The sequence below is a fragment of the Hemicordylus capensis genome, chromosome 5 (assembly GCF_027244095.1).
Source record: "Hemicordylus capensis ecotype Gifberg chromosome 5, rHemCap1.1.pri, whole genome shotgun sequence".
Classification (NCBI taxonomy): Eukaryota; Metazoa; Chordata; class Lepidosauria; order Squamata; family Cordylidae; genus Hemicordylus; species Hemicordylus capensis.
In genome coordinates this window covers 77,959,135-77,984,689 of record NC_069661.1, presented here as the reverse complement: position 1 = coordinate 77,984,689, position 25,555 = coordinate 77,959,135, and the positions used below count along the sequence as shown (strand labels likewise).

The 25,555-nt window shown below is 43.9% G+C and overlaps 1 protein-coding gene across 8 annotated transcripts in view; it reads right to left on the bottom strand.

The window, feature by feature from the left end:
- GALNTL6 (polypeptide N-acetylgalactosaminyltransferase like 6) overlaps positions 1-25,555 on the bottom strand; it is an 818,464-nt gene that overhangs the window by 82,840 nt on the left and 710,069 nt on the right. For all 8 annotated transcript variants that reach the window (XR_008308564.1, XR_008308563.1, XR_008308565.1 and 5 more), the window contains one exon: positions 15,943-16,060. Coding sequence is in view for 5 of the 8 variants with exons in the window: in XM_053255921.1 (XP_053111896.1) it covers positions 15,943-16,060 (118 nt within the window). In the remaining 3 variants the exon portion in view is untranslated. The remainder of the gene's footprint in view (positions 1-15,942; positions 16,061-25,555) is intronic.

Sequence of the window (25,555 nt, the reverse complement as noted above, 5' to 3'; positions counted from 1 at the left end):
TGGAACATACATACTAGGTGTAAAACAGAAACATACTGCAATGCACACCAAAGATACATTTTGTAGGGTCATTGAAATGAATCTCAGACTGGCTTGTAAGACATTTAGCAGCTGTTCCGGTGTGTTGATTAGTTTGCAGTATGTTTCCAAAGGTTTATTTTGTGTTTTCTTCTGGAAGAGCAGAGCACCTTAATGTCACCTGGATGATATACAGTATTACATTGGATAAGGTGTCTGGTTTTTTCCTCCTGTGTTACTGACCTAAGGAGAATGTTACTGACCTAAGAAGAATTTTGCTATGAAGCCACCAGATTGAATTGCAGAGCTGAAATTCTGGATGTTTACATGAGCAAGCTATAAATCTCAAATGTCTTCTTTTACAGTGACAAATCTGTAGCCAATATAAACAACAGTGTTTTTTTAAGCCTGACTTAGAATAATGCTTTTCTATGTAGGCCATCCCCAATGCCAAAAAATATTACTATGGTATTGCAGAAATGCCACAGATACTTCAGAGAAGCCAAGAAAGGGAAAGGAACCTTCAAGAGAGGTTCTGAAGTTTCTAGATATGCCACAGATAAATGGTATCACTTTGAGGTTTGTTTTAGGTCCTGAATAATAGAAGAGAATAGACAAGGGTGTCATTTGTGGCCTCCATTCTACGTTGTTACTTGTCCGATCAACTGTGTAAGTTTAATTGATTTTAAAAGCACACACATTTCAAAAGATTGTCAATATATGTAAGGTTCCACCTCCTCCTGTGTAGAGGGTTCCAGATGGCCTCAGAATTATGGCACTATTCCACGGTCTAGTAATCTGTTCCTTTCACAGACTGCCCCAAGGAACAGCTGCCTCCAGCTCTCCAAGGAAGTCACAGAGCTCCTTTTCCTGGCAGCTCTCCTCCTGGACTGGCCCCCACACCACCGGCCAGCTCTGGTTTATAGAACCCTTGGCAGGTGGGGCAAGTCTTGTGAGAACTCAGGCTGAGATCTCATGTGAGTTGCCCCCAGTCTTGCGATGACTTGTCATCTTCAAGTGACAGTGCGCTGCTATCCCGTGGGGGCCAGGCAGACCAGGCTGCATGGCCGGGAGGGACCGACACTGGCCACACTGGCTGAGGGTAGGTTCCAGAGTACCAGCCTGATCTCTTGTGGTGGCCTGTGGCCTGTTGGGGGATCCCCAACAATATATTTATAAATACATTTCTACAAATGTGAAATGTTTATATCCCACTTTTCCACTACAAGACCTTCAAGGATGGTCTTCAATCCAAAATAAAACAATTTTGGATAGAATTCACATTCCTTAAAGCAAACTTCATGTAAAGATGGGGGGCTTTAAGCCTCTCCCACCCTCCTGTAGTGTAGTTAAGGTGAAACTGCATCAAGAGGGCAGGTCCCTCTTGGGAGAGGAGAGCTGGTCTTGTGGTAGCAAGCATGACTTGTCCCCTTAGCTAAGCAGGGTCCGCCCTGCTTGCATATGAAAGGGAGACTAGAAGTGTGAGCACTGTAAGATACCCCCCTCAGGGGATGGAGCCACTCTGGGAAGAGCAGAAGGTTTCAAGTTCCCTCCCTGGCTTCTCCAAGATAAGGCTGAGAGAGATTCCTGCCTGCAACCTTGGAGAAGCTGCTGCCAGTCTGTGAAGACAATACTGAGCTAGATAGACCAATGGTCTGACTGAGTGTATGGCAGCTTCCTATGTCCATCTATTCTGAAGTCCATCCGCCTCTTGTTAGCTGCCTAGGAATGCCTTTCTTTCCTCCTTTTTTTACACATCTGAGTATTTTGTGGTTGGGGTGGCCCCACCCCCGGATTGAGTGACTTCTGTTGATAATGGTGTGTCTGTACAACAATTCATTCAGTTGCCTGTAACCATCTTCTTAATTGCTTTTTTGTGTAAGAGGAAACACAGTACAGTAACAGATTCAGGAATACCAAAAAGGCAAGGCAACAACAAAAGAGCAAAAAGATAATATTGTTCACCCAAAGCTCAAGAGTATAATAGGGCACGCAGAGTGTCTCTGGGGTGGAGATTCCAAAATTGGAGTGCCATCACAGAAAAAGGCCTTTGCCCCATTCCAGGTAGCGGAAGAGCACAGCCACAGATTATGATCTCAGTGGATGTGAGTGGTCCTTTCAAAATCCCTAATTTCAGGCCACTTGAGACTACCTAAGTCAAAACCAGCATTTTAATGCAACTTGAAAACATTTCTGGAACCAGTGTAGATGCTTAAGTAGTGGTGAGATATTTTTGGAATGGTCAATCCCAGTTAACAACCTGGTTGCTGTTGTCTGAACCAGATGATGTTCCCAAATGCTCTTCACATGTAATGCATTTGAATAATTCAACCTGGAAGATACCAAACCATGGATAAATGTGGCAAGGTCTAGGCCAAAAATGTCAGAGGCCTGACCCAGCAATGGCACTGTCAGGAGGGACCATGTCAGCCCCTCCCAATTGTCATATCCTGTCAGAGAACGGAGAGCTCCGTTGGACCCTCCTCCCTTCCTCCTTCCCTCCCTCCCTCATCTGCCTGTGACTGGGTGGGGGCAGCAGACCAGCTATGCTGCTTCACCTTTGCTTCCGAGCCATGGATACCAGGGAGCCAAATGGGCTCTGATCAATTAAAGATGGATTTATTTATTTATATTTATTTATTACATTTCTATCCCGCACATCCTCCGAGGAGCTCAGAGTAGTGTACATGCTTATTTTTTATCCTCACAACAACCCTGTGAGGTAGGTTAGGCTGAGAGATATATGTCTGGCCCAGAGTCACCCAGTGAGTTTCATGGTTGAATGGGGATTTAAACTTGGGTCTTCCTGGTCCTAGTCCAACACTCTAACCACTACGCTATGCTGGATTTAGGAATGATAGTGTTCCTTAATAGCCAAATATTGGGATCGGGAGGGATGCATACAGGTAGAAATTCAACAAGAGGCACCGTTTACAATTCAAGACAGTTCACAATTTAAAATAGTAAAACAACAGAACGAAACAGCAACAAGAGACACCACAGAGTTGTCTCAGGCCATCATTCAGGAACTGAAGATATGAACCTCCGGACTTTTTCTACCTTTTGCTCAGGGCACACAGATCTTAGGTTGCCCCTGCAAAGGTGGAAGGAGGAAGTTGCAGTGGTCCGAGGGAGCTGCCTTGTACATTGCTACATTGCTATTGATAATATGTGTGGCAACATAAGAAAAAAAACCATAGTATTTTGTATTTTTAAAATGTGGACAGTCATGGGCAGGGATCAAAGAAGCCTTGTCCCCAAGAGCAGATTGGAGAAGGGTGCATCCCGTATAAGGGCTGGGGGGAACAGCTACAGTGACAGTTGTTGAAAGCCATGATCTTTCTCCCCAGCATATTTTCTGGGAGAGCTGGATGGTCCTAGCTTTGTTTTCAAGCTCTCTGTAGTCCAGGATGTTTGCAGGAGGAAAAAGATATTGCTGGCTGTTGAAGCAGCAGCCTTCATTGCAGACCCTGACGTGGCTTCCTGCCCTGAGGTGACCTGCATCACCAACACGCTCCTTGTGATTAATGCCTGCTGCTTTTGTTGGTTTGCCACCAACAAAAGCAACATTTCATTGCAAGTGTACACCTCCTCCTAGCTATAATAATGAGATATCCCTCTGAGCTAACTGCTCTCCCTACACATAGGAAAGAAACACCCACCCCACCCTGTTATTATTTATTTGCATAGCAAGTGCGCTAGCCTTTCCTAAAGTCTTAAACTGTGGAGATGCAGAATTTGCATTTTTATGTTGTTTGTTGTATTGTGCTAATGAAAATATCTGCCGACATTTCATTGCCTTTGTAATTGGCTTCTGCCAAATGGCAGTGCTGAGGTAGGCCTGATAAGAGGAGAGTGTGTGCTCTGGCATACGCACAAGAACAGTGGCTGCAGCCTTGTGAAAGCTGATCACGGTGGCTGCCTGACATTGGCGATTATTGTCTCCTGCCCACCCCAAAGGGAAAATGAGGGCCTATGCATCAGTGCATGTGGAAACAGGTTCCCTGGAGGGATGGGGTCTGACCCAGGCTGCAAACCCATTACCATGAGGAAGAAACTGAGATGAAATCATAGATCGTTCTTAAGTATGTTAATGCCAATTTCTTTCCTGTAGCTTTATTTCTATATATGGTATCCATTATTTGTAAGATTTGCCAACACCCATCAAAAGCAGTGTTAGAACAGTACACGCAGCATTCCGAACAGTATGCTGTGGCATAAACTCCTCTAGATACAGTACACACAGAACACTTTGACAGGAGACTCTAGAACCTTTAGAGAAACAGAAGGTATACAACTCCGTGTGAGATGCCATCTCCAAAACTATGACTCTCAGAGTTCCTGCTGGCATTTCCTGTGCACAGGCAAGAATCTTTGATTATATCAGAGGCAGAAACCTGCCAGGGAGACTGCTGGATTGTTAAATGGCACAAAAGTGAAAGGGAAGCTTGTGGCTGATATGGAGATCTCAGATACGTTGAATGAATTTGCATCTGTCTTCACTACAGAAGATACTGGGCAGATACCCTCACCTGAACTGAACTGAACTCCCTTCTAGGGAGGGTGTCTGAAGAACTGAGTGAAACAGAGGTGAGAAGAGATGGTGTTCTATGGCCCACTTACATTACTTTAAAAAATAAAAGTGAGATCCAGAGCCCTTTCTCATGAACAGCCTCACACAATTCTCCCTGCACAGACACTGCTGCCTTTTTATTTATTTACTGTATTTATGAAGGCTTCATTCCTTCTCCAATCTCACATCCCTGCTTTTGCAGCTGACTGACTCTCTTATGCAGCAGGAAGGACACGTCCTTTTGGTACATTATGGAGTGAGTCAGCTCCAAAAGTGGGGAGTTTAAACTCTCTGCTTTGGAACTGACTCAAGTAAGTCAGCATGGAACACCAGCCAGTGTCCTGAAGCACCAGCTGGGGAATGCTGATCTAAGAGATCTTGAACAGTTCAAAATTAACAGATCGCTGGGGCCAGATGGCATCTTTCTGAGAGATTTTCCAAGAACCCAAATATAAAAGGAGGGGCAGGAGGGAGATTGGGTGGGAGAGATCAAGGGAAAATTGAGCAGATGGGAAACTGATGGGAATGGAGGGGAGAAGATTGGTGTGCATCACAGGGGTGTAGGTGAGGCAGCACCTCAACACACTACCTGCCATGACCCCAGATCTGGGAAGTCTCCAGTTGGGATGAGATGGGCAGTTCAGAGAATAAGATAGGGTAGGAACACTCTACAGCTCAGACCCCAGATGATCCTATGCCACTGGGATCTCTGCACTGGGAGAACCCAAGCCAGCACCTTGATTACAACCCACAGATGTGGCTCCACCTTCAAGGGGAAGTCCCCTGGGGACCTGCCAGTCCTAACAGTGCCTGCCCCCATGCTTTCAAAGCCTGTGCTTCGAAAATCAGGCAAGACCCCTTTAAGCAACAGAGCCTTGGGAAGGGGCAGGACATCCTCAGCAGCAGCAGCTATAAAATCCAGCAGTGTGCTGAAGAAGCTACCAGAGCAACATTCCTCAAATATTGGGAAACCCAGCTCTTGTAGTTTCCAGGTTGCAGCTAGCCAAGGTCCTGATCACTTCCCCTTTGGAATTGTCCAAAGTCTAGGTCCTTCCCAGATCTCTGCCTTGGCTTAGAGCAGGATGCTACCTCAGGTGCAGGGCTTAAGATGGGCCTGTTCACAGAGGAATCTATGAACTTGCTTCTTTGAAAAACAGTGGCTGCCATGGTCTGCAGCATAGCATGGGCAGTTCCGCACCATCTGTGCTGCTGCGGGTGTCTGCAACAACGCCAGCAGTGATACAAAAGCGTGCTCTTGCAACAATACATAAAATTGTGCAGTTGCTCTTGTGCGACACTATGACAATAGGGAATTATACCTGTAGGGTTACACAAGTGTGATTGTGCAATTTTTCATATTAGAGCGAAAGCACTCTTGCACAACAGTGCCAGTACTGCTTTAGACACTCACTGCAGCGCAGGTGGTGCAGCAGCAGAACTGCCAACAGTACACTGTGTATCATGTCAGTCACTGGCTGATACATAGAGAAAAGTTACTCAAGGTCATCCCATTGAAACTGAAAGGACAAGTAAATTGTCCTTTAATTTTAATAGGACTACTTTGAGTAATTTCCCTTAGTAAGCCAGCCATTGTGTTAGAGATGACATGAGAAGACATCTGTGATGGCTGATTCACATATGCAAGTCACCTTCTTATGCTACAGCCCCAAGAAAAGGAATCAGCACAAATAATTTTCAGTTTGAGAATCCCTTGTATATTAGAGAATGCTTTGCAAGGTTAAAAAAGAACATGGGATGGATGTCTTTTCCTGGACCAACATTTATGCTGTGTGGTCCACCCACATACTAGATCTGAACTTAATAATAAACCAGCACTTACCTCTACTCTAAATTTTAACACACATGTCTAAGAAGCTCCATTTGAAATAATTTCAATACATATAGGGTGGATTATAATCTTCTGTAATTACCTAGTGTATAGGTGACAGTTGTAACATCTAAAAGGAATACACACACACACACACACACACACATGCAGTTTGAAAGAGACAATTAAATATTTGAGCTTTTTTCTCTGATACTGTTCATCATTCATAAATGGCAGGCACACAAAGGCCTTCATTGATTTCTCCCATTTTATCTGTCTTTCACTGTCCATACTCTTGTTCTCTATAAAGGCAAAGTGAATAGATAAAGCCACCAGTCATATGTAATGGAGAGGAAAAGGAGTCATTAGCACCTCCTGTGGCACACAAAAAGGTGACTTTAAGCTGAAGTGGTTGGCTACAGGGAGATGAAAATTATTCTATTCATTGCTGGTCTCAAGCTGGGATTTGCTAAACTCTGGAACTGAATTTAGGCTCCATTCATCCCTCCAAATATGCACCTTTTTTTTAAATGCAAGGAAACTAATTTAAGGCTGTTTCTACAAAAATACTCACTGTGCTTCTAATTTCATTTCACTTTCTACTGCCTTATTCTCCTGGAACAATCATGCATAATGATTAATAACCTCTGCTGACTTGGCAAGCAGTTTTTAATGTGGTGATTCTCTTTATTTAGCAGGGGTAACTGGCCCTATCCACCCCCAGCACAGTACCTCCCGTGGCTGTTGCTGGTGTCTATCTTATGTTTCTTATGTTTCTTTATGTTTCTTTTCTTTATGTTTCTTTTAGATCATGAGCCTTTTGGGGACAGGGATCCATCTTATTTGTTTATTATTTCTCTGTGTAAACTGCCCTGAGCCATTTTTTGGAAGGGCGGTATAGAAATATAATAATAAATGACAACAACAACAACCCCCAGTGAGGCACTACCATGGCGTGGTTGCGGGGGTTGCATGCTCTGAGGAAGGCGAGAGCTATGCCAGAGGTCCAACCATACTGGACAGGTCTCACCAGAGGAGCCAGACAAAGAGTGCCTCTCCCATCAACAATATGGTGAGACGCAACTTTAATAAATCTGTACTGGATCAGTCATCGCCCGGGTCAACAAGGACCGTGCCAGGTGCTGGAGTCCCTGGACATATGGTGGCAAGTGGGCTACAGGACTCAGGATCTGCAGTTGAGCAACCAGGGCTGGAGACTGCAAGGTTACTGGAAAAAATGTCGCTGAACTGGAAAAAATATATGAAAAAAGCCAACAAGGAAATAATGATCTGCTATTACAAGTCTAGTCCAACTAGAAGAGGTTATTTAAAAAGAATGTACCAAATTTGGAAAGAGAAGCATCCAGATACAGAAATAACAAAACAAAGGCTAGCAGACCAGAGAAGATTCATAATAAGAAATAAAGTATTCACAGAAGTTGAGCTGGAAGAACTGCAAAGTGCAACACAGGCTCAAGATATGGAAGAAGATACTAAAATGTTTAGAAACAACTGGTGTCAGCAAAAATACTCAGATATTTATTTAAAAAGCAATGAGCATGTGGAGTACAGAGTTAACAATCAATGGTGAGACACTTGGACAGGTTAGCATTAGAAGAGGCATTTTCCAAGGGGACTCACTATCCCCTCTGTTGTTTGTAATCGCCATGACTCCACTTTCACAAATACTAAACAAAACAGGCCTCGGATACCAAACATCTAAAACATCAAGTAAAATAAACCATCTGCTCTTCATGGATGATCTGAAGTTGTACGGAAAGTCCCAGTCAGAAATCGAATCACTGCTAAACACTGTCCGTATATTCAGTAGCAAGATAGCAATGGAGTTTGGACTAGACAAGTGTGCTGCATTAATAATGAACAGAGGAAAAATAAGAAAAAACAGAAGGAATAGAACTGCCCAATGGAAGCAACATCAAGAACCTGGAAGAGAAAGAACATTATAAATACTTGGGCATACTCCAGGCTGATAACATTGCACACACTGAAGTTAAAAGAAAAATTGGAAGTGAATACATCAGGAGAATTAGAAAAATCCTCAAGTCCAAACTCAATGGCAGGAACACCATACAAGCCATAAACACCTGGGCTATACCTGTTATCAGATACACTGCAGGAATAATAGACTGGACCCAGGCAGAGCTAGAGACGCTAGATCGTAAGACCAGGAAAATCATGACCACCAATCATGCTCTGTACCCCCACAGTGATGTAGATAGGCTATACCTCCCTTGCAGCTCAGGTGGAAGAGGAATGCTGCAAGTCCATCAAACAGTAGAGGAGGAGAAAAGAGGCCTTGAAGAATATATCAAAGACAGTGAAGAAGATGCACTTCAAAGGGTCAATAATGAGAAACTATTCAACACCAATGAAACAAAGCAGGCCTACAAGAAAGAACAAGTCAAGAACCGAGCAGAAAAATGAAAAAATAAGCCACTGCATGGTCAATATTTGCACAATATAAGTGGAAAATCAAACATCACCAAGATCGGGCAATGGCTTAAGAATGACAACTTGAAGAAAGAAACTGAGGGTTTAATACTGGCTGCACAAGAACAGGCATTAAGAACAAATGCAATAAGAGCAAAAGTTGAAAAATCAACAAGCAAATGCCACCTTTGTAAAGTAGCAGATGAAACCGTGGACCACCTAATCAGCTGTTGTAAAAAGATATCCAGGGGATAGCAGAACAGAAGAAAAAGAAATAGAAAAAAATCACAAAATACAAAGATCTACAAATTGAAATTGAAATGCTGTGGCAGAAGAAGACCAAAATAATCCCAGTGTTAACTGGTGCCCTAGGTGCAATTCCAAAACAACTTGAAGAGCACCTCAACACCATAGGGGCCACAGAAATCACCATCAGCCAATTACAAAAAGCAACTTTACTGGGAACAGCCTATATTCTGCGATGATATCTATAATAACAGCAACAACACTGATAATAAAATTCAGCAATCCCAGGTTCTTGGGACGGACTTGATGTCTGGATAAAACAAACCAGTCAATAACACCTGCCTGACTGCGCAAATAAATAAATAAATAAATAAATAAATAATATTCCCTCCTAGGAAGTAATCACAATTTCTTCCTGGAGTTACAGAAAACTTGTGTTCCCTCACCATACCCTGGTATCAATAATAGTGCTTATGTGAGACGGTATAGCTGCAGAGCTCTTGCAAGTGCAGTGGTTCATGTGGTGTAAAGAAAGGGTTAAATTGTAAGGAGAGGAGAGCTGGTCTTGTGGTAGCAAGCATGACTTGTTCCCTTAGCTAAGCAGGGTCTGCCCTGGTTGCATATGAATGGGAGACTTGATGTGTGAGCACTTGAAGAGATTACCCTCAGGGGATGAAGCCACTCTGGGAAGAGCATCTAGGTTCCAGGTTCCCTCCCTGGCAGCATCTCCAAGATAGGGCTGAGAGAAATTCTTGCCTTCAACCTTGAAGAAGCTGCTGCCAGTCTGTGAAGACAATACTGAGCTAGATAGACCAGTGATCTGACTCAATATATGGCAGCTTCCTATGTCTTTTTCCTGCCATGGCTGGGCTACTGATGCCAAAAGGCATGGTCACACTGGGCACGCCCCTCAAAGATCCTGGCCAATGTCTGCTATTTTGCTGACAACCTGATGCCTTGCCTGCAGTCTGGCAATGCACGCTGTACAGAGCTTGTTGAGATGCAGCCTTGGTGAACCAGGAAGAGGGAAGAGCATTCTGATCTAGCCAAATAAATATAGAGGGGGTTTCTGGGAAGTTAACTAAATATTCTCCGTATGATTAGGATGCCTATTAATAGCTCTAGAAGTCTTTAATAAACACATTACATTAATTCCTTGTCTTCACTTCTGCCTTAGTTTTGTATAGTGTGGAATTAACATATCAAACTTCTGTTTCTCTGACATATATGCAAATGCAGGACTTAAGCAGTAGCTTCATGCTGGTTATTTTAAAGCTGTACCACACAAAATTGTTTATCACATCAGCTTTAAAATAAGATTATTTGAGGAATATCATAGAATGATATTTGCCTATTTAATTTTAAAATAATAAATTGGGCTAATGCTAAAAATGTAGTCTAGACTTTAATTTGTACCTAGTTACTTCTGCATGTGCTCCATAGGAGGGTTTGCCTACACTTGAATTGAGCACAAAATTGAACATACTGTATGTATGTATGTGTGCTTGCACACACAGCTTAGAATTGTTCCTATCTAATTTTTTGACTGTAGTCAATCTGATCGGGGCGTAGCTAGAGGAGCGGGGACCCATGTTTGACCCTTGTTATTGCTCCTCTGCTTCTTCTTCAGTTTCTTCTGTATAATTAACTCTTGGTGGTGTTTTGATTTTTCCTATTCCACATGCTGGAATAGGATGGTGATCTTTTAATACTTTTTTTGTCTTTAACACTGAATATTCAGGCCCTTTCTAAACCATAAGGTCATTTACACGATCAAAAACTGTGTTTTCCCCAGGTGTGGGAGCTGTGTATGCTCCCATTTTTTGTTTGTGTCGATGCAAGGTAGGAGGAAAACCTGGGTAGAAGTGATTGTGTGGAAGCAAGGTAGGAGGAAAAGCTATGCAGGTTTTCCTTTTACCTTGCTTCCACGCAACCAAAAATTGGGAGCACACACAGCTCCCAAACCCGAGTAGAACACAGTTTTTGATTGTGTGAATGACCTCCATATTATTATCAATTCATCAGCATTTCTAAAACTAATTCTTTTCTTTCTAAAGGTGCTACTAAAACTTTGTTCTCTCTAGGCTGGATTACTGTAATGCCTATTTTATCGTTTTTCCTCCATCCCATCTGAAACCTAAAATGTATTCTTCTTTCCACAGCTCAGATTATTTTTTCTTGCTTGTAAATATGATAATGTTTCTCTTCTTTTTTCTTTACACTGACTGCTTTTCTCTTAATGTGTCTAATATAACATTCTACTCCTGACTCTAATACTTAAATTCTATTGCTACTTATATCTTTATCTTTCTTCTTTAATTTCTCTCTATTCTCTTCAAAAACCATCTCTTTAGGGATTAACCTTGCTGTCTCCTGCCTTCATTCATTTTCTTTGGCAGCACCTTATCTTTGGAATTCACTACCTCCAAAGTCCTATTCAGACATCATGTGGTACCTACATTTCAAATCCTCTGGAATGAACGTTCCAGAGATGGTAGAACTTTGTTAGTGTTCATGGTGGATCCTTATCCAGGCTTGATATCATCCCAATTTCATGTAGAATTGCTAGGGTGTCTGAGAAGTATGTGTATTCCCCATTTTCACATATCTGCTTTGCTTGGATACTTGGAACCTGCTTTGCTTTGTTTGGAGGCACTGGCAGCCACTTCTGAGTACTTGGTCCTTTATAGTGCAGGCTGATCTATGCTAGGGTTTCCTGGCTGTAGCACCACCACTGCACAGTGAACTGTGCAATATAATTCTGCACAGTGAACATTGCAATATAAATGCTACATACTATTAAGATCTATCACTATATGAGCTGAATTTTCTAGTCTCTAGTGTCTTTTTGTTCTTTCCTTTCCTCCTGAATAGCTACACAATGAGAGTACACTAGCAGCCCTACCCAGGCTTGAGCAGTCTGACCTGGGTAGGGCTGCACATGTGAAGTGCCAGGATCAAGGCCGATCCTGGTGCTGCCCTCCCAGAATTTGATCCAACCGTTTACCTGGATAGAAGGGCGTGAGCGTGCCCTTCTACCCAGGTATAGGGTTATGTGAATGCTCAGGCTGCTTTCATGCAGCCTGAGCAGACACAGAGCTGGATGCCTAGAGTGCCCGACTCACAGTGGGATCCTTCAATGCACTGTGCTCATCACAAGGTGCATTGTGGGATATTTGGTGGCTGTGACGCATTTTCCCAGCCTCCACAACACTGTGCATTTTGCAAGGGCACAGGTCATGTGAGTACATGAGCTGTGCAGCTCGGGACCACCCGAGATTGTCTGGGGGGAAGGTAGGTGCTGTCCTGCCTCCCCCCCTTCCCAGCACTCTCAAAGGTCATGTGAACGACCTCAAAGACTGTTTGTCACTCTTTGTCTCTCTTTCCCACTCCATCACTTTGTCCCCAACCATATTTCAAGAAAATAGGTTTCCAGCATACAGTTCCTTTCTACGAAGCTTCCTTCACTTCCCTCCCAAGAGATAATTATTTCTTCGAGGCAAATGCTTCAAAATGCTTTTGAAAGCTGTTTCAAAATGTATTCATCAGGAAGGACATGGACCCTAAGGTCAACTCCCCGTAATGAGAAGAATGAGACCCACTGAAACATAGCCCTCTCCAAAGAATCTGTCACTTGAACAAAACAAGCGGGGACAATTTAGTGTCTGAGCTTCCAGTACAGTTACCATGGTTTCTGTGCAGAGAGGAATGGACTGCCTTGCAATTATATTCCTTCCAATGACAAATAGCAGGGAAATAGGAAATGTGATAATACAATCTTTAGGCCTCCTGTCAGAATTGTGAGATGCAAGAGGCAGTGTTCATTTGTCTCTGAAACATCCTAACTATAGGGAGTGCAAACTGATGTACTCTAAACAAACTGTCCATCCATTTAGCTTGTGGGCTTCTTTTGTCTTTCAGCTTTGCTTTCTCTTAGCACAGAATTGATTCAAAGTTACATGACACCAGTTCAGTTCATACAAGTCATTTCCATTCTGCCGAAAACATCCTCAAATACACATTGGCAGCCAGGAGTACAGACCTCCCTTGGCACCTTCTGTGCAATCCATTCAGTGCATTGTCTTCAGTGTGTAAGAGTAAGGAAAGACTTGCTGTGTGCCCTTTTGATGCTTGACGGAAGTAACTAGGTTTGCAATAAAGTCAATTACTGACATGCTGCATTTATTCAGCAGCAAATGCAGAGTAGGCATCAGAGAGAATTACATCAAACTTGAAAGATCTTGCAGCTATACGTGAGCCCTGGTTTCAGATAAGAATTGTAGTGAAAACATGGAACAATTCTGATATAGTATCAAAATGCTATGCTTGCTGTACAGCATAATACTATACTATATAATGCTCTCAAATTTGACCAGATTGGACTTACCTTGTGTATTTCGCAAATATGTCCCTTTGTTAATATAATAATTGAATCATTTTGCTTTATCTGTTTTCTGCCTAACAAGGAACTGCAATGGTATTTGCACATGTTTTGAAAGTACACACAAGTGCATGTACAGTCAGGAGTCTAATTTGGATAGTGTTGCTAACAAAGCCTTTTCTGTTGGCTCCCAGGAGTCCCCTTGTTCGTGTTTGGGTCTCTAGGCTTGGAGATCTCTGTATGTGCTCAGGAGCCTCATAGCATTGTGAGCTCATAACATGGGGACAAGTCACTTAGTGACAGTGTGCCAGTCATCTCTAGATTTGGCTCCTAACAAGCAAATTGTAAAGGGGAGCAGATGCACGCCCTCCCTATCATCCTAAGTAGACCCCAGAAGTTAACTAAAAGCAGGTTAACTCTCTACCAATGCCGCTCTGCCCTCAGAGTGAACCACCTTGTCTTTTCCCTCCTTTCACAAAAAGGATAGCAGTCAGCTAATGTGCCAATTAGCTCAACAGGAAGAACACAGATACGGCTTGCGGAGGTAGATCTCCCCCCCCACCCCGCTCCCCCACAAAGGAGGTTGAGCAAGCAATATGGACCTAAGAGATGCATCCACCAAAACTACTGATTAGATTACTGGGCTTTTCATCTATGCAGATTCACTTTGTTTTCATGACAAAAGCCTTGGCATACCTTGGTAATTCCCACATTGTTACACTCAGGAAGGAAGATCAGCAACAATGGGATCCCTGTTGGTCCCTCCCAACACACATGTTAGACAGCAATGGTCAACTGGAATTTGCCCCCAGGATATGTATTTGGTTATAAGGACCTCCAATTACATGATCCAGTGTGCTCCCTTGTGCGCTTCACTTGGGACTCTCTCGGATGCTCTTTGTGATCTTCGTGCTCTCTACACCATCAGTTTTTTGGGTGATGTATTGTCCACAGGCCACCATGCAAGGCTGTGTTCAGTATTTCATGCCACTCTCCAGATCGGCTTTCTTGCCCAGTCTGATCTGCGCAGCCTTCCTTGCTAACGCGGGAAACTGGGTCCACAGAGGAAGCACCCTCCTGGAACCACAACTTCCGACTAACCCCTCCAACCTTCTTGTACCCGCCTTGGCTCGACCTGTTCCTGAGGAATGAAGTTCATCAGTGGTCCCCAGAGCCCTTCGTCCCGACCAGGTGATATGAGTCTTCGCCACTCCTTGGGCCCCACATCTATCTCTGTTCCCTTTTCTTAGATCCAACCCCCTCCTTCTCTAAAAGCCTCTTTCTCTTGCTCGCCTGGGAACTTACACAATTAGGACTCTAAGCTATAACGCCTCATTGCATTTAATTGTATATTACTTTAACTACACATTTCTCTCCTCTGTACCCTTCCCTACAATAAATATCATCTTTTTATTTTTGAAACTTAAATCTCATCTCAGTCCAGTCATTTCCTGAGTCCACACTTTGCGCAAATTAACACTTACGTGAAATTATTCCTTTCTGAGCTAATTCCCCCCAAGTGGGCCCAAAAGGTAGATTTCGGGGTGTTCGCCAATCACCCCGGAGCAGTTTCACTATCAGTAGAGCAACTGATATGTCACTCAGCCTGTCATGGGAGGGCACAGAATGTTCCACGAAGACCAAAACATAGAATTCTAGCATTATAATTGCCATTTTTGTTCAAACATTTAAGGTGAGGGGTGGGGTAGGGTGGAGATTTTTAAATCTGCCTAGAGTTCAGAAATCTCTAGGTATCACTCTGCACATAGACAAATTGTACATTTTCTGTGCAAACACTCCCATGCACAACTGTGTGAAACAGAATGCTGAACTAGGTAGGGTTCTTCCTATGTTCTTAAGTTATGCAATTGTATAATTTTGAAGATGTGTCCAAAATGGAGAAACTTTATTGGCTCATTGGTGATGGTTCACAGATCTATGGCTTATGCTCTAAATATTCGCTCAAGAAAAAATTCTTGGCATGAAATGAAGTACAGAACAAGACTGAGAAGGAATATTCTGCAAGTCAAAACACTCATCACAAAACAGCCCCAAGCTAGACATGACAAGCAGCCATGCTTATCTTTGCCCTGACTTTTTTTAAAATGAAAAGGAGGTGGTAAGTTTGACCAGAAGAATGGTGGGTGCAGGGAAGGGAAGGATACTCGTCTCTTTTCCTATATGGAAAACCAGCTTGGGAGGGGTGATTTCCGGCGGGGGCGGAGGGAATAGCCAGAGAAGAAAAGGACAAGCAGCCCTTTCTGACATCATTCTTTCTCTCAAACTCTCAGCCTTCTGTGATACAACTTTTTTAAAAAAACAATTAGAAAAATACATATGACTTGAGTGTCACGTCTAGTTTGGGCCTTAGAAGGAGGAAAAACAAAATGTAAGTCTGTACCACACAAAGCAGTGGTTGTTATGAAGAGACATTTGGTGGCTTACCTTGAAGGAAATTTCATACTGCTCCCCACCCCAGATTTCTAAACCTGGATCATAACCGCCAAGTTCCCAAAACCACTTTCTGTTAACAGCAAAGAGACCGCCAGCCATTACAGGGGATCTGAGGAAGGAATAAAAACAAAGTGTAAACAAAAGGCTTCATCATGACATTTTTGAAAGACTGAAAAGACGGTGCTGGTACAGATGCTGATACTCTAATCATTTTCAACCTAGGGTGTATGGTATGACTTCTGTCAGTATAAAGTTTGAGAAAAGAAATGTACTCATTTAAATTTTAAAAAGAAGAAGGCCAGTTTGCATGATGTAGTGTGAGGTGGAGAAGTGTGTATGCACACATGTCCCTCTACCCAGCATGGTGCCTATGTACGTGGGTGGAACAGTTCGTCAGAACAGCCCCTCCATGCACTGTTTTAAAGCTAATTTCAAGTGGTATTAAACCAACCTATTGACAATAAACTGCCACCATACACAATAAGATGATTGGATCCGGGGAGGAGAGGAGACCTGCATGCTCATGTCCCTCCCACACATATTTGATTGGGCCAGGAAGAATATCATCCAAACTGACCAACAATCTTTGTTCAATGTTAAATAGTATGTAAAAGATGATTTATAAAGTTATTTTATCATATCCAAACCAAGCTAGCTAATGCTGAAACATGGATATACTCGTTAATGGAAACAGGCAGACACGGGGGCCATCACCTTGAGCCAGGGAGTGGCTGCATAAGTGGCTGGCTCCCTTCAATCACCCTCAATTGGTCTGAGGTCAAAGCACTCATCCCTCCCATCCCATTTCAGTGAGGGTTGTCTGAACAACTTTGGGGGCCATGTAGGAATTTGGGGGGTCATGCTTGATTGGCTGTGGCATGGCCTTTTTTCACCTACTTCTCACTGAATTTGTGATTAAGATTGTCACTTTGTCTGGTCACTTTGCCAAAGAGTGCTGGTTGGTGAAGCTAGTCTTGTTTGGTGTCTGACTGGAGGACCATTTAAGGTGAGTAGGCAAGCCGAGGAACAGCCCTTACAGGTTCTGTGGCCCTTGGGCTGGGATCTGCCCCTACTCAGAGGCCTGCTGGTGCCCACCACTCAGAGTTTTACAGCCTAGGTGGGTGGGACTAACTGACCTCCACTCAGCAGGGTTAACACCTCACGGTTATTATGATGTCTGGACCGGTGCCAGGCGGAATTAACACCCAGTCTTTCGCCCAGTAGTGGGTGGTCCTCCTTATGAGGCTGACCCTTGATGTGGCATGCACACTCTGATTTTCCTCATTGAAGGTTATTTGTATAAACAATTAATAAAGTGGCCCTAGTTCATTCAAATACATGTGTCTTGTCTTTATTGGACCTAGGGGTGCAATATGTGTGGGCGTGTGTGTACACACACACACACACACACACACCCCAAGACTGCAATGCAGGTACTTTCTGCACAAAAATATTCTTCAAAGATAAACTGATGTATAGACTTCAAAACTTCAGAATAGTGCTTATATTTGAAAGGGCTAGTCTATGGAAGTTCAGAACATTTTACTATAATTAGTGAAGCTATCAATGGAATGGGCAGAAGAGCAAAGAGCTATGATTTGTGGCATTTCCTTTCTTCAAAACCTGACATTTTGTGCTGTTCTCCATAAATTTTTACTACCCAGCATGTCTTGACATTTTCTGCAAGGCAGAAAATGATATGATGGAAAAGATACAATAAGGACAGCTGTCTACTTTCCCCACAGAGCCAGCACTGAGGCTATGTAAACTTAGTTTCTTCATTTGCATTCCACAGAGTTGAACTTCAGAATGGACTAGATTGTTTCTGATGGATGGCGATGAGGAAACTTGATAGAAGCCACTTTGAATCTCACTGAATTGTGGCTACATGCATATGGAGAGCCAGTTTACTGAAGCAGCCAGCCACAGGAATACAGTAGATAGGTCATGAACCCCTTGAGCTCTGCAGATAAAGTGTTTGAGGGTAAACAAGTGGCAAACAAAACCCTTGAATATGACTGGGCTACTAAAATTAATTGGATGAGGAGGCAATAGCATGGGTCCCAGGTTCAGTCTTCAACATCTCTAGTTCAATGATTTCAGATAGTTAGGCTAGCAACGACGAACATTCAGATCTGATGAAAACATACACTTCCACATCCAGTGGCAGAGGAAGCCAGCCAGTGGCCCGTGTTCCTCCCATCGTGGTGCCCCCTGACACAACCCCTGCATCTGATGTCAGACACAGGGGGCACAGCTTCAATTGCAAACAGGGCCACGTTCCCTGTTTGCGAGCAACCACTGGCCAGTTCTGCATTTGCAGCATGGCTGGGAGCTGCTCTCCCTGCCTTTAAAGGCACATTAAAAGGCCACACTGTGAACGTGGTGCTGGCTGGTATTTGCTCCCAAATGGGGTGTGCAGCCCCATTTGTGAGCGAAGCCACTCCCTCCTGCATCAGATGGACGCAGGGTGTGTGAATGGGGCACCAGGTGCGGCCCCTGATTGGCGGCGGCCCGGGTTCTTTGAACCCGTTCACTCAATGGTGGCTCTGCCCCTGTCCACATCTTATGCATACCAGAAATCCAGAAATGTGAGCAGGAAGGAAATTCATGGGCTGAGTGAATTCAATAGTTCCTTCACACACACACACACACACACACACACACACACACACACACACACACACACTACAATTTATAGTATTTTCACAACTATACCATTTCAGAAAGCTGCAAGTAGCTCACGCTGACACACGATCCCAGCTGCTGGGTTTGTGGCAGTCTGTGCCCTTAAGGACATTTGCACCTTTAATCTCGGCTAAGAGCCGGGCTTTGGTGCAGGGTTTGGAGCCGAGGCACTGCCAGGATCCGCGTGGATCCTGGCGGTTCTCATGGGCAGACACGCTCAGGTTTGGCTGCTTAAGCCTGGGATTGGCTGCAGCTGAGAACAGCCTCATTGTTAGTTCTAAGCAAAACCCTGATAAGAGAGAAAAAACAACACCAATAAATAACTCAGGCAAAAAGGATATATTTTCAACATTCACTTAAGATAAAAAGTCAACAACTTTGACTCTGGGTGACCCATTCTGGATAATTCTGGGCATCTGGATGACCCACAAGATTTCTGGAATAAGGTTATGTGAACAGATGAATCAAAAAGTGAACTATTTGGAAACAATCACAAATGTTTTGTTTGGCGAAAACCAAACACTGCCTTCCAGAGTAAGAACTTCATCCCAACTGTCAAACGTGTTGGTGGGAGCAGCATGGTTTAGGGTTGCTTTGCTACATCAGGACCCAGATGGCTTGCCATTATTGATGGAACCATGAATTCAGCTGCATATCAGAAAATTCTAGAGGACAGTGTCAGGCCATGTGTCCATGAGCTGAAGCTGAGCCGAATGTGGGCGATGCAACAAGACAACAACCCTATACATCATTGTCAATTCAAATAAGTCTACCACAGAATGGCTGAAGAAGAAGAGATTTCATGTTTTGGAGTGGCCAAGTCAAAGTCCCAACCTACCTCAAGACACCTGAAATTGAATGTGGGACTTGCTTCACACAAAGTATGTGTGCAGGAGATGCTCCCTCAATTAGCTAACTTTGGGGAAAGATGCCTCCTGCTGCCCCTCCCTCCCTCTTCTGCCTGGCATCATTGGAGTAGCTTTTTGCCGAGAGATGGCACAGCCACTGCTCCACAAGAGTCACCCTTAGATGGTTCTCTGCTACTGCTTCCTCCTGCTTCTCCTAGCCTGGTGCACCTGTCCCTCACAGGGCTAGTAAAGAAAAGCAGGAGGATACAATTAAAGAGCAGTAGAGGACAGTAGATGCTCTATAGAACACTTCCTAAACTCTACTACCCTTTCATTATTTCTTCTTTCTCCTTTGCCTTAGGGCAGCAGGAGATAAAGGAGGTATGAGGGTGTATGCCAAGGCAGACAGTGGCAGCAGTGGCAAGTGTAGCTGTGGAGGGCATGGGTGTCCATGTTTGCACCTGCATTTGCATGCACACCTAGAGAAGCAGTGGCTGCTGCAACCACCACAAACAGCCAAAAAGGCAGTATAGGTGGTAGGGAAGTGGCATTTAGTGCCCTGCTGCTACAGCTCCATCCTCATGGCTGCCCTGAAGATGTCAGGGGATTGGTGGAAGAGCAAAATAGCTACAAAAATGAATTGTGTACACACACACACACACACACACACACACACACACACACACACACACACACTGCAGCCATCAAGCTTCAGAAGCCTGAGGAGATGCCTGTTTTTGTTTCTGTAACATTCCAATTATTTAGATTATGGGAAATGCTTCCATGGTTCAGGAAGAGGCAAAAATAAGGGTCATGGCACAATTACAAGCGTCTTTTCTGTCTCCTGCCCTTGAGCACAGCACAATATTAGGCTGGAATGTTAATGTAATGCTAAAGTGCAACAGTCATTGTGCACTTTCTATTTTTTTTAAAAAGGGGAGAGGAGGTTCTTGCTCAGAAGAGAGCCTGTAAGTGATTTTTCACCACAGCGACATCCCATTCGAGATTAAGGTTCAACTGCCAAATACAAGCAAGGCCAGCAATTTTCCAGCCAGATGATCCATCTTAGTTGAACAATATCCTATCTTGCTGTGTTGCAAGCCTTAAGGAAGACAATCATAGCACAGTAAATCCCATCAATATTTTTTAAGAAAATGAACTTGGAATGTAGAGCGACTATTTCAGGAGGATTAATATCCAATTACAACAATATCTATCCTCTCTGTAGAGGGGAAGCAAATATACCAGAGGACTATCATCCTTGCCCAGGGGTTTCACTCTGCTTTGTTTAGGATTATAGGTGGTTCATTCATTATCATTTCATGAGCAATGCAGAAACACTTTGATAGCCTCTGCTGAAAATGGCTCAATGCAAGCAGATCAATACACAGATATCTGCTTCTCCTCCCACAAGAATGCTCTCTAACAAGCACACCTAAAGAAAAACCTTTGTTTTTGTGTGTGTGTGTGAGGGTGTGTGTATACAAAATTTCTAAATTGGATCCATGTGTACTTTGCCTTCTGTCCACGAGCATGTTCTCATTTCTGGGATCATCATGTCAGATCAGCATAAGCAAGAAGTTCTGAATAATTTATCAAACACAATGTGAGAAAAGTGTATTGAAGACTTTACCTCTTAGGATATATACCAGAACATGAAGAGAAGGCTTTTTGTGTTTTTCTGAAGGTAAGCAAAAGCCTACAGTAAGCTCTCATTGGATGTTATGCAAGTAGTCAGTTCCAGATTTCAAGGTAATGCCCTGGAGATGTGGTATATCATTTCATGTAGACATATGCACTGGGGGTTTCCTGTTTTAATTATAAAATCACTCCTTTACATTCTAGGGACCTATATTTCATAGGAACATAGGAAGCTGCCTTATACTGAGTCAGACCATTGTTCCATCTAGCTCGGTACTATCTGCGCTGACTGGCAGTGGCTCTCCAAGGTTTCAGACAGGAGTCTCTCCCAGTTCAACCAGGAGATGCCAGGGATTGAACTTGGGACCTACTGCTTTCACTACTGAGCTACGGCCCCATCCCCTAAGGGGAATATATTAACAGCAGACCGTGCTCACCTGTAGTCACCAATTCAAATGAAAACCAAGGCAAACCCTGCTTAGCAAAGGGGACAAATCATGCTTGCTATCACAAGACTGACTCTCCACCAACTCTCTATTCTGAAGCAAGTGAGGGCTCCTTTTCCAAAAAGATAATGCTCTTGAATACACAGATCCAAGCAGTCAGAAAAGAATGAAGTCAGCTACCAACTGAATACTGTTATAACACATTGTTATTATTTTGGAAATGAAAGTTACAATAATCTACACTTCTTTGCATAGAATGGCTAGTGAAAGTGCTTTAGATGATACTTAATGATTAATGTGGACCATGGAACTCAGAACTCAGAATCCACAATCCCATTAGTACTAATAAGTAGTAAAGACTGCTTGAAATTTACAGTCACTACCAGTTCCATGTTCTCCACTACTCTGAGCAGTAAGAAGTTCCAGGGGCAGTGATACAGGGTTTGGAGGGTTTGGGGTGGTGGTGGTTGTAGTTTGGATGAAAATGCATTGGAAATCTGTGGCATCTTCATCATATTTGTTTTATTCACAACTACATGTGCATAAGTAGAGAAAAACTGTCCAATCCCTAACTACCATCTGGACCAAGGGTAGAGCCACCATTGTGCGAATGGGTTCAAAGAACCTGGGTCGCCAAGAGAAAGGGCCGCTGAAGCCCACAAGGGGGCATGGCTCGGGCTCTGGAAGAGCCCCGAGCAAACTCCCCCTGTCCACACCTAGGCTCTGGAGAGCCTTGAACAAGCTCTCCACTGTCCTTTTCAGGCAGCATTTACTGCCTGACAGCCTTTCTTTCCCTTTCTCTCCCTCTGGCAAGGGAGAGAAAGGGACTGAAATGACAAGGTAAAACTTGCTTGGGCTTTCCAGAGCTCAAGGCCATGCCCCCTTTGCATGTGACATTTGCAGGGTGTGGGAACCCAATGCTCTTCCGGAGCCCGAGACACACGCTGTGCACATGACATCATGCACACAGGATGTCACTAGAGGGGCCGCCGGGCGGGGCCAGACCCAGGCTGCCATTCGGCTGGCTGCTCACCTGATCTGGAGTCACCTTTATCCAAAATCAGAGTGATATGATTTTCACAGTACTCGAACACCAAACTCACACCTGAGTTTGTAAACACATAAACTCTGATGAAAGTGGTACCAATCAGTGTTTCCTCTAACAGGGATTCCCAGATGTTGTTGACTACAACTCCCAGCATTCCCAGCTGCACTGGCATTTGGCTGGGGATTATGGGAGTTGTAGTCAACATCATCTGGAAATCCCTGTTAGAGGGAACACTGGTACCAATTGTTTTCATGTTTCATATGAAAAACCAACTCATAAAATCTCTAACCTGAGCCAGAGCTGTATTAAGTAGGGTTGAGCTATATCTTTTCAGTTGAACATTGGCAGCCCAGGATCTTTCTTTCTATTAGCATCCCAGGTTCTTTGAACCCATTCGCACAATGGTGGCTCCATGTACCACTGCCATGTACTTCATGGTCTTGATTGTGGTTGTGGTGCTGCCCAGTATGGCAGGTGCCTTCCCACCCCCTGAGCAGTCAGAGTTAGGATGAGAAGTTGACATCAGGCCGGTTCAGATGAACACTGCCTGGTACACACAATATGTCTGAGGATGCTCAGTTGCCTATCCAGAGGTCCCTTCAGGACATCCCGACATGCTCCTAAGCATTCTTTATTCTTGTGAGGGAGTGTTCATACAGGGTTTGGGAGTGTGTGTGTAGAGAGGCTATTTGGATGAACAGCCCCTTCACAAGGTTAAAGGAGAGCAAGTTTGGATGCACTGCAGTGACATTACGGCTCACTCTTGGGGCATCCTTAGCCTTATTGCATGTGCCAGGTAGTGTTTATCTGAACCTGTGTATGCTGAAGCCAATCAGAGTAAGGGCATTTACCCACCCCCACTTTGCCTACTGGGAAAAATGACAATGACTAGCCTCATTCAGGCATTATAAAATCACCCTGCTGTAGCAGTGTACAGCGGGATGAAGAGGGAGGATGTCCCGCCAGTGTGTCCTGCCGCTTACACCTACAGCAGGCCTTGTCTGGAGAGGGAAAAGCCCAAAGCATGATGGCTGTTAATTCTGCGATTGCGAGACTAGATCAATCCAGTCCCGCAATCACGGAAGTGACTGCCATCAGCTTACAGCTCTTCCCTCTTCAGACAAGCCACACTATTAGCAGGGGGGTGCTGCTAATTGATGTGGAGGGGCGGGACTTGCTCCCGCTTTGTCCCACTCTACAAGGCTACAGCAGGGCAATTTTATACTGTCTGAATGAAGCTAGTGGCAAATGGTTATGTCATAGCTGCAGGCAGCACATTCTCCCCCCTCCGCCCCGAGTTCATTCTACTTTGCTCACCCTGAAAAGCAGCAAAATAATGCCCCCCCCCCCGCCACATTTTGTAACCTGCAAATCAGGAGACAAAACTGCTGGGTGCGGGGATGGATTTTGCCTCAGGCCTGCAATTTCTCAGTTCTAATTGCCACACTTTAGCCCCTGAACACATGGGCTCGGATGACTTTCTGCCAATGTATCACAGTAGTATGTGGTTTTAGATTTCTATCCCACGACACAAGCAAATTCCTTCCAAGAGATACAATAAGAAAGAATTCCCTAATTTTTTAAAAAAATGCCTCTAAGAAACTGAAAATCCAGAATGAAGCCTTCTTTGGTACATGACAGTATCAGCTCTGATTTATCTGACACTGCAGCATACATTAGCAGCTTGACATGTACTGGGTTTGTAACAGAGTTGCCGCCAAGTAGAAGGATGCAAAATGGTGTGTTATTCTTTCTCTCCCTAGCCCCTCCCTCCAAATTTATTTGAATAGTGAGGAAAAAGTTGGTTCTTTTTATCCGAGGAATCTTTATAAATCCAGCTGTACTGCACACATTCACCGAGAGATAGGGTCGGTCGGTCTTTCCCCCAGGCTCCCTTTAACCAGCACACAATGATGCTGATTCAACTTGACAAGGCCCTCACACCTGGCTAAATAGATGAGACACACAGTTAATGATATGGCCTGTGATCTGCCATGGACCAGAGAAAGTGGGTGAATATTATCTCTTTGATCAGGGATATAGTCCGTGACTGCAAGGCGTCCCTCTTACCCTTATTTGCCCCAGTCCATGCTGGGCCAATGTTGGGGATGGGAACAAGGGAATAAAAGAGAAATTTTCATATTTCATTTACATCTAAGTCTCAAGAGATTAATGTGGCCGTCGAAAGCAATTATGTGGTGGCAGGGATGAAGAATAAAGCTTGTGCCGCTTCATGTTGCGGCTACACAAAAGCAGGGCAGCTGGTTATCACTGGGTACCACAAGTGCTAGAAAATGCCATAATTAGGTTAGGGGGAAAGCAGCAAAGGAAGCAAAATGAGAAGGCAACTAGGTGGCCCAAAGTAATTTGGCTTCCTGAAATGTGCTCCTACCTTCTTCCTTCCTATTTTATTAAAGCTCCATAATACACCCTGTTACGCTCTTATGGAAGGTAATAGGAAGGCAGGCACTTAACCGTAATGAAATTAGATTCCTCCTCCTCTGTACCAAAGGCAGAATGACATTTTCTTGTAAAAGCCATGAAAGCAGTTTTTAAAAATGGAAGTGACAGAAAAACACTGGAATCCACTTCCCAGCAAAGGATGAAGGAGCTGAAAGCTGATGAGGTTGAGCACTTTATTGTCCCAAGTAACGTCTGCTTTTCATTTGGAGTTACGGCGAAGATAGGCAGGCAATGTGGTAGACACCAAAGGAAATGAGCCTTCTTGTTTTATCACCCCACAAAAAGAGAGGTTATTTTCCCATTCTCACTAAATCAAAAATGGGTGGGAAAAGAGGTCTCGATTTGGTAATAAAAATGAAATGAAAGCCATCTCTCTACATTTACACAGGCTCATTTGGCTGGATGTGGAAATATATGGAAATGAGCCTTACTAATAGCATGTATTGTAAGGGAGGAAGGGAGAGTGGCAG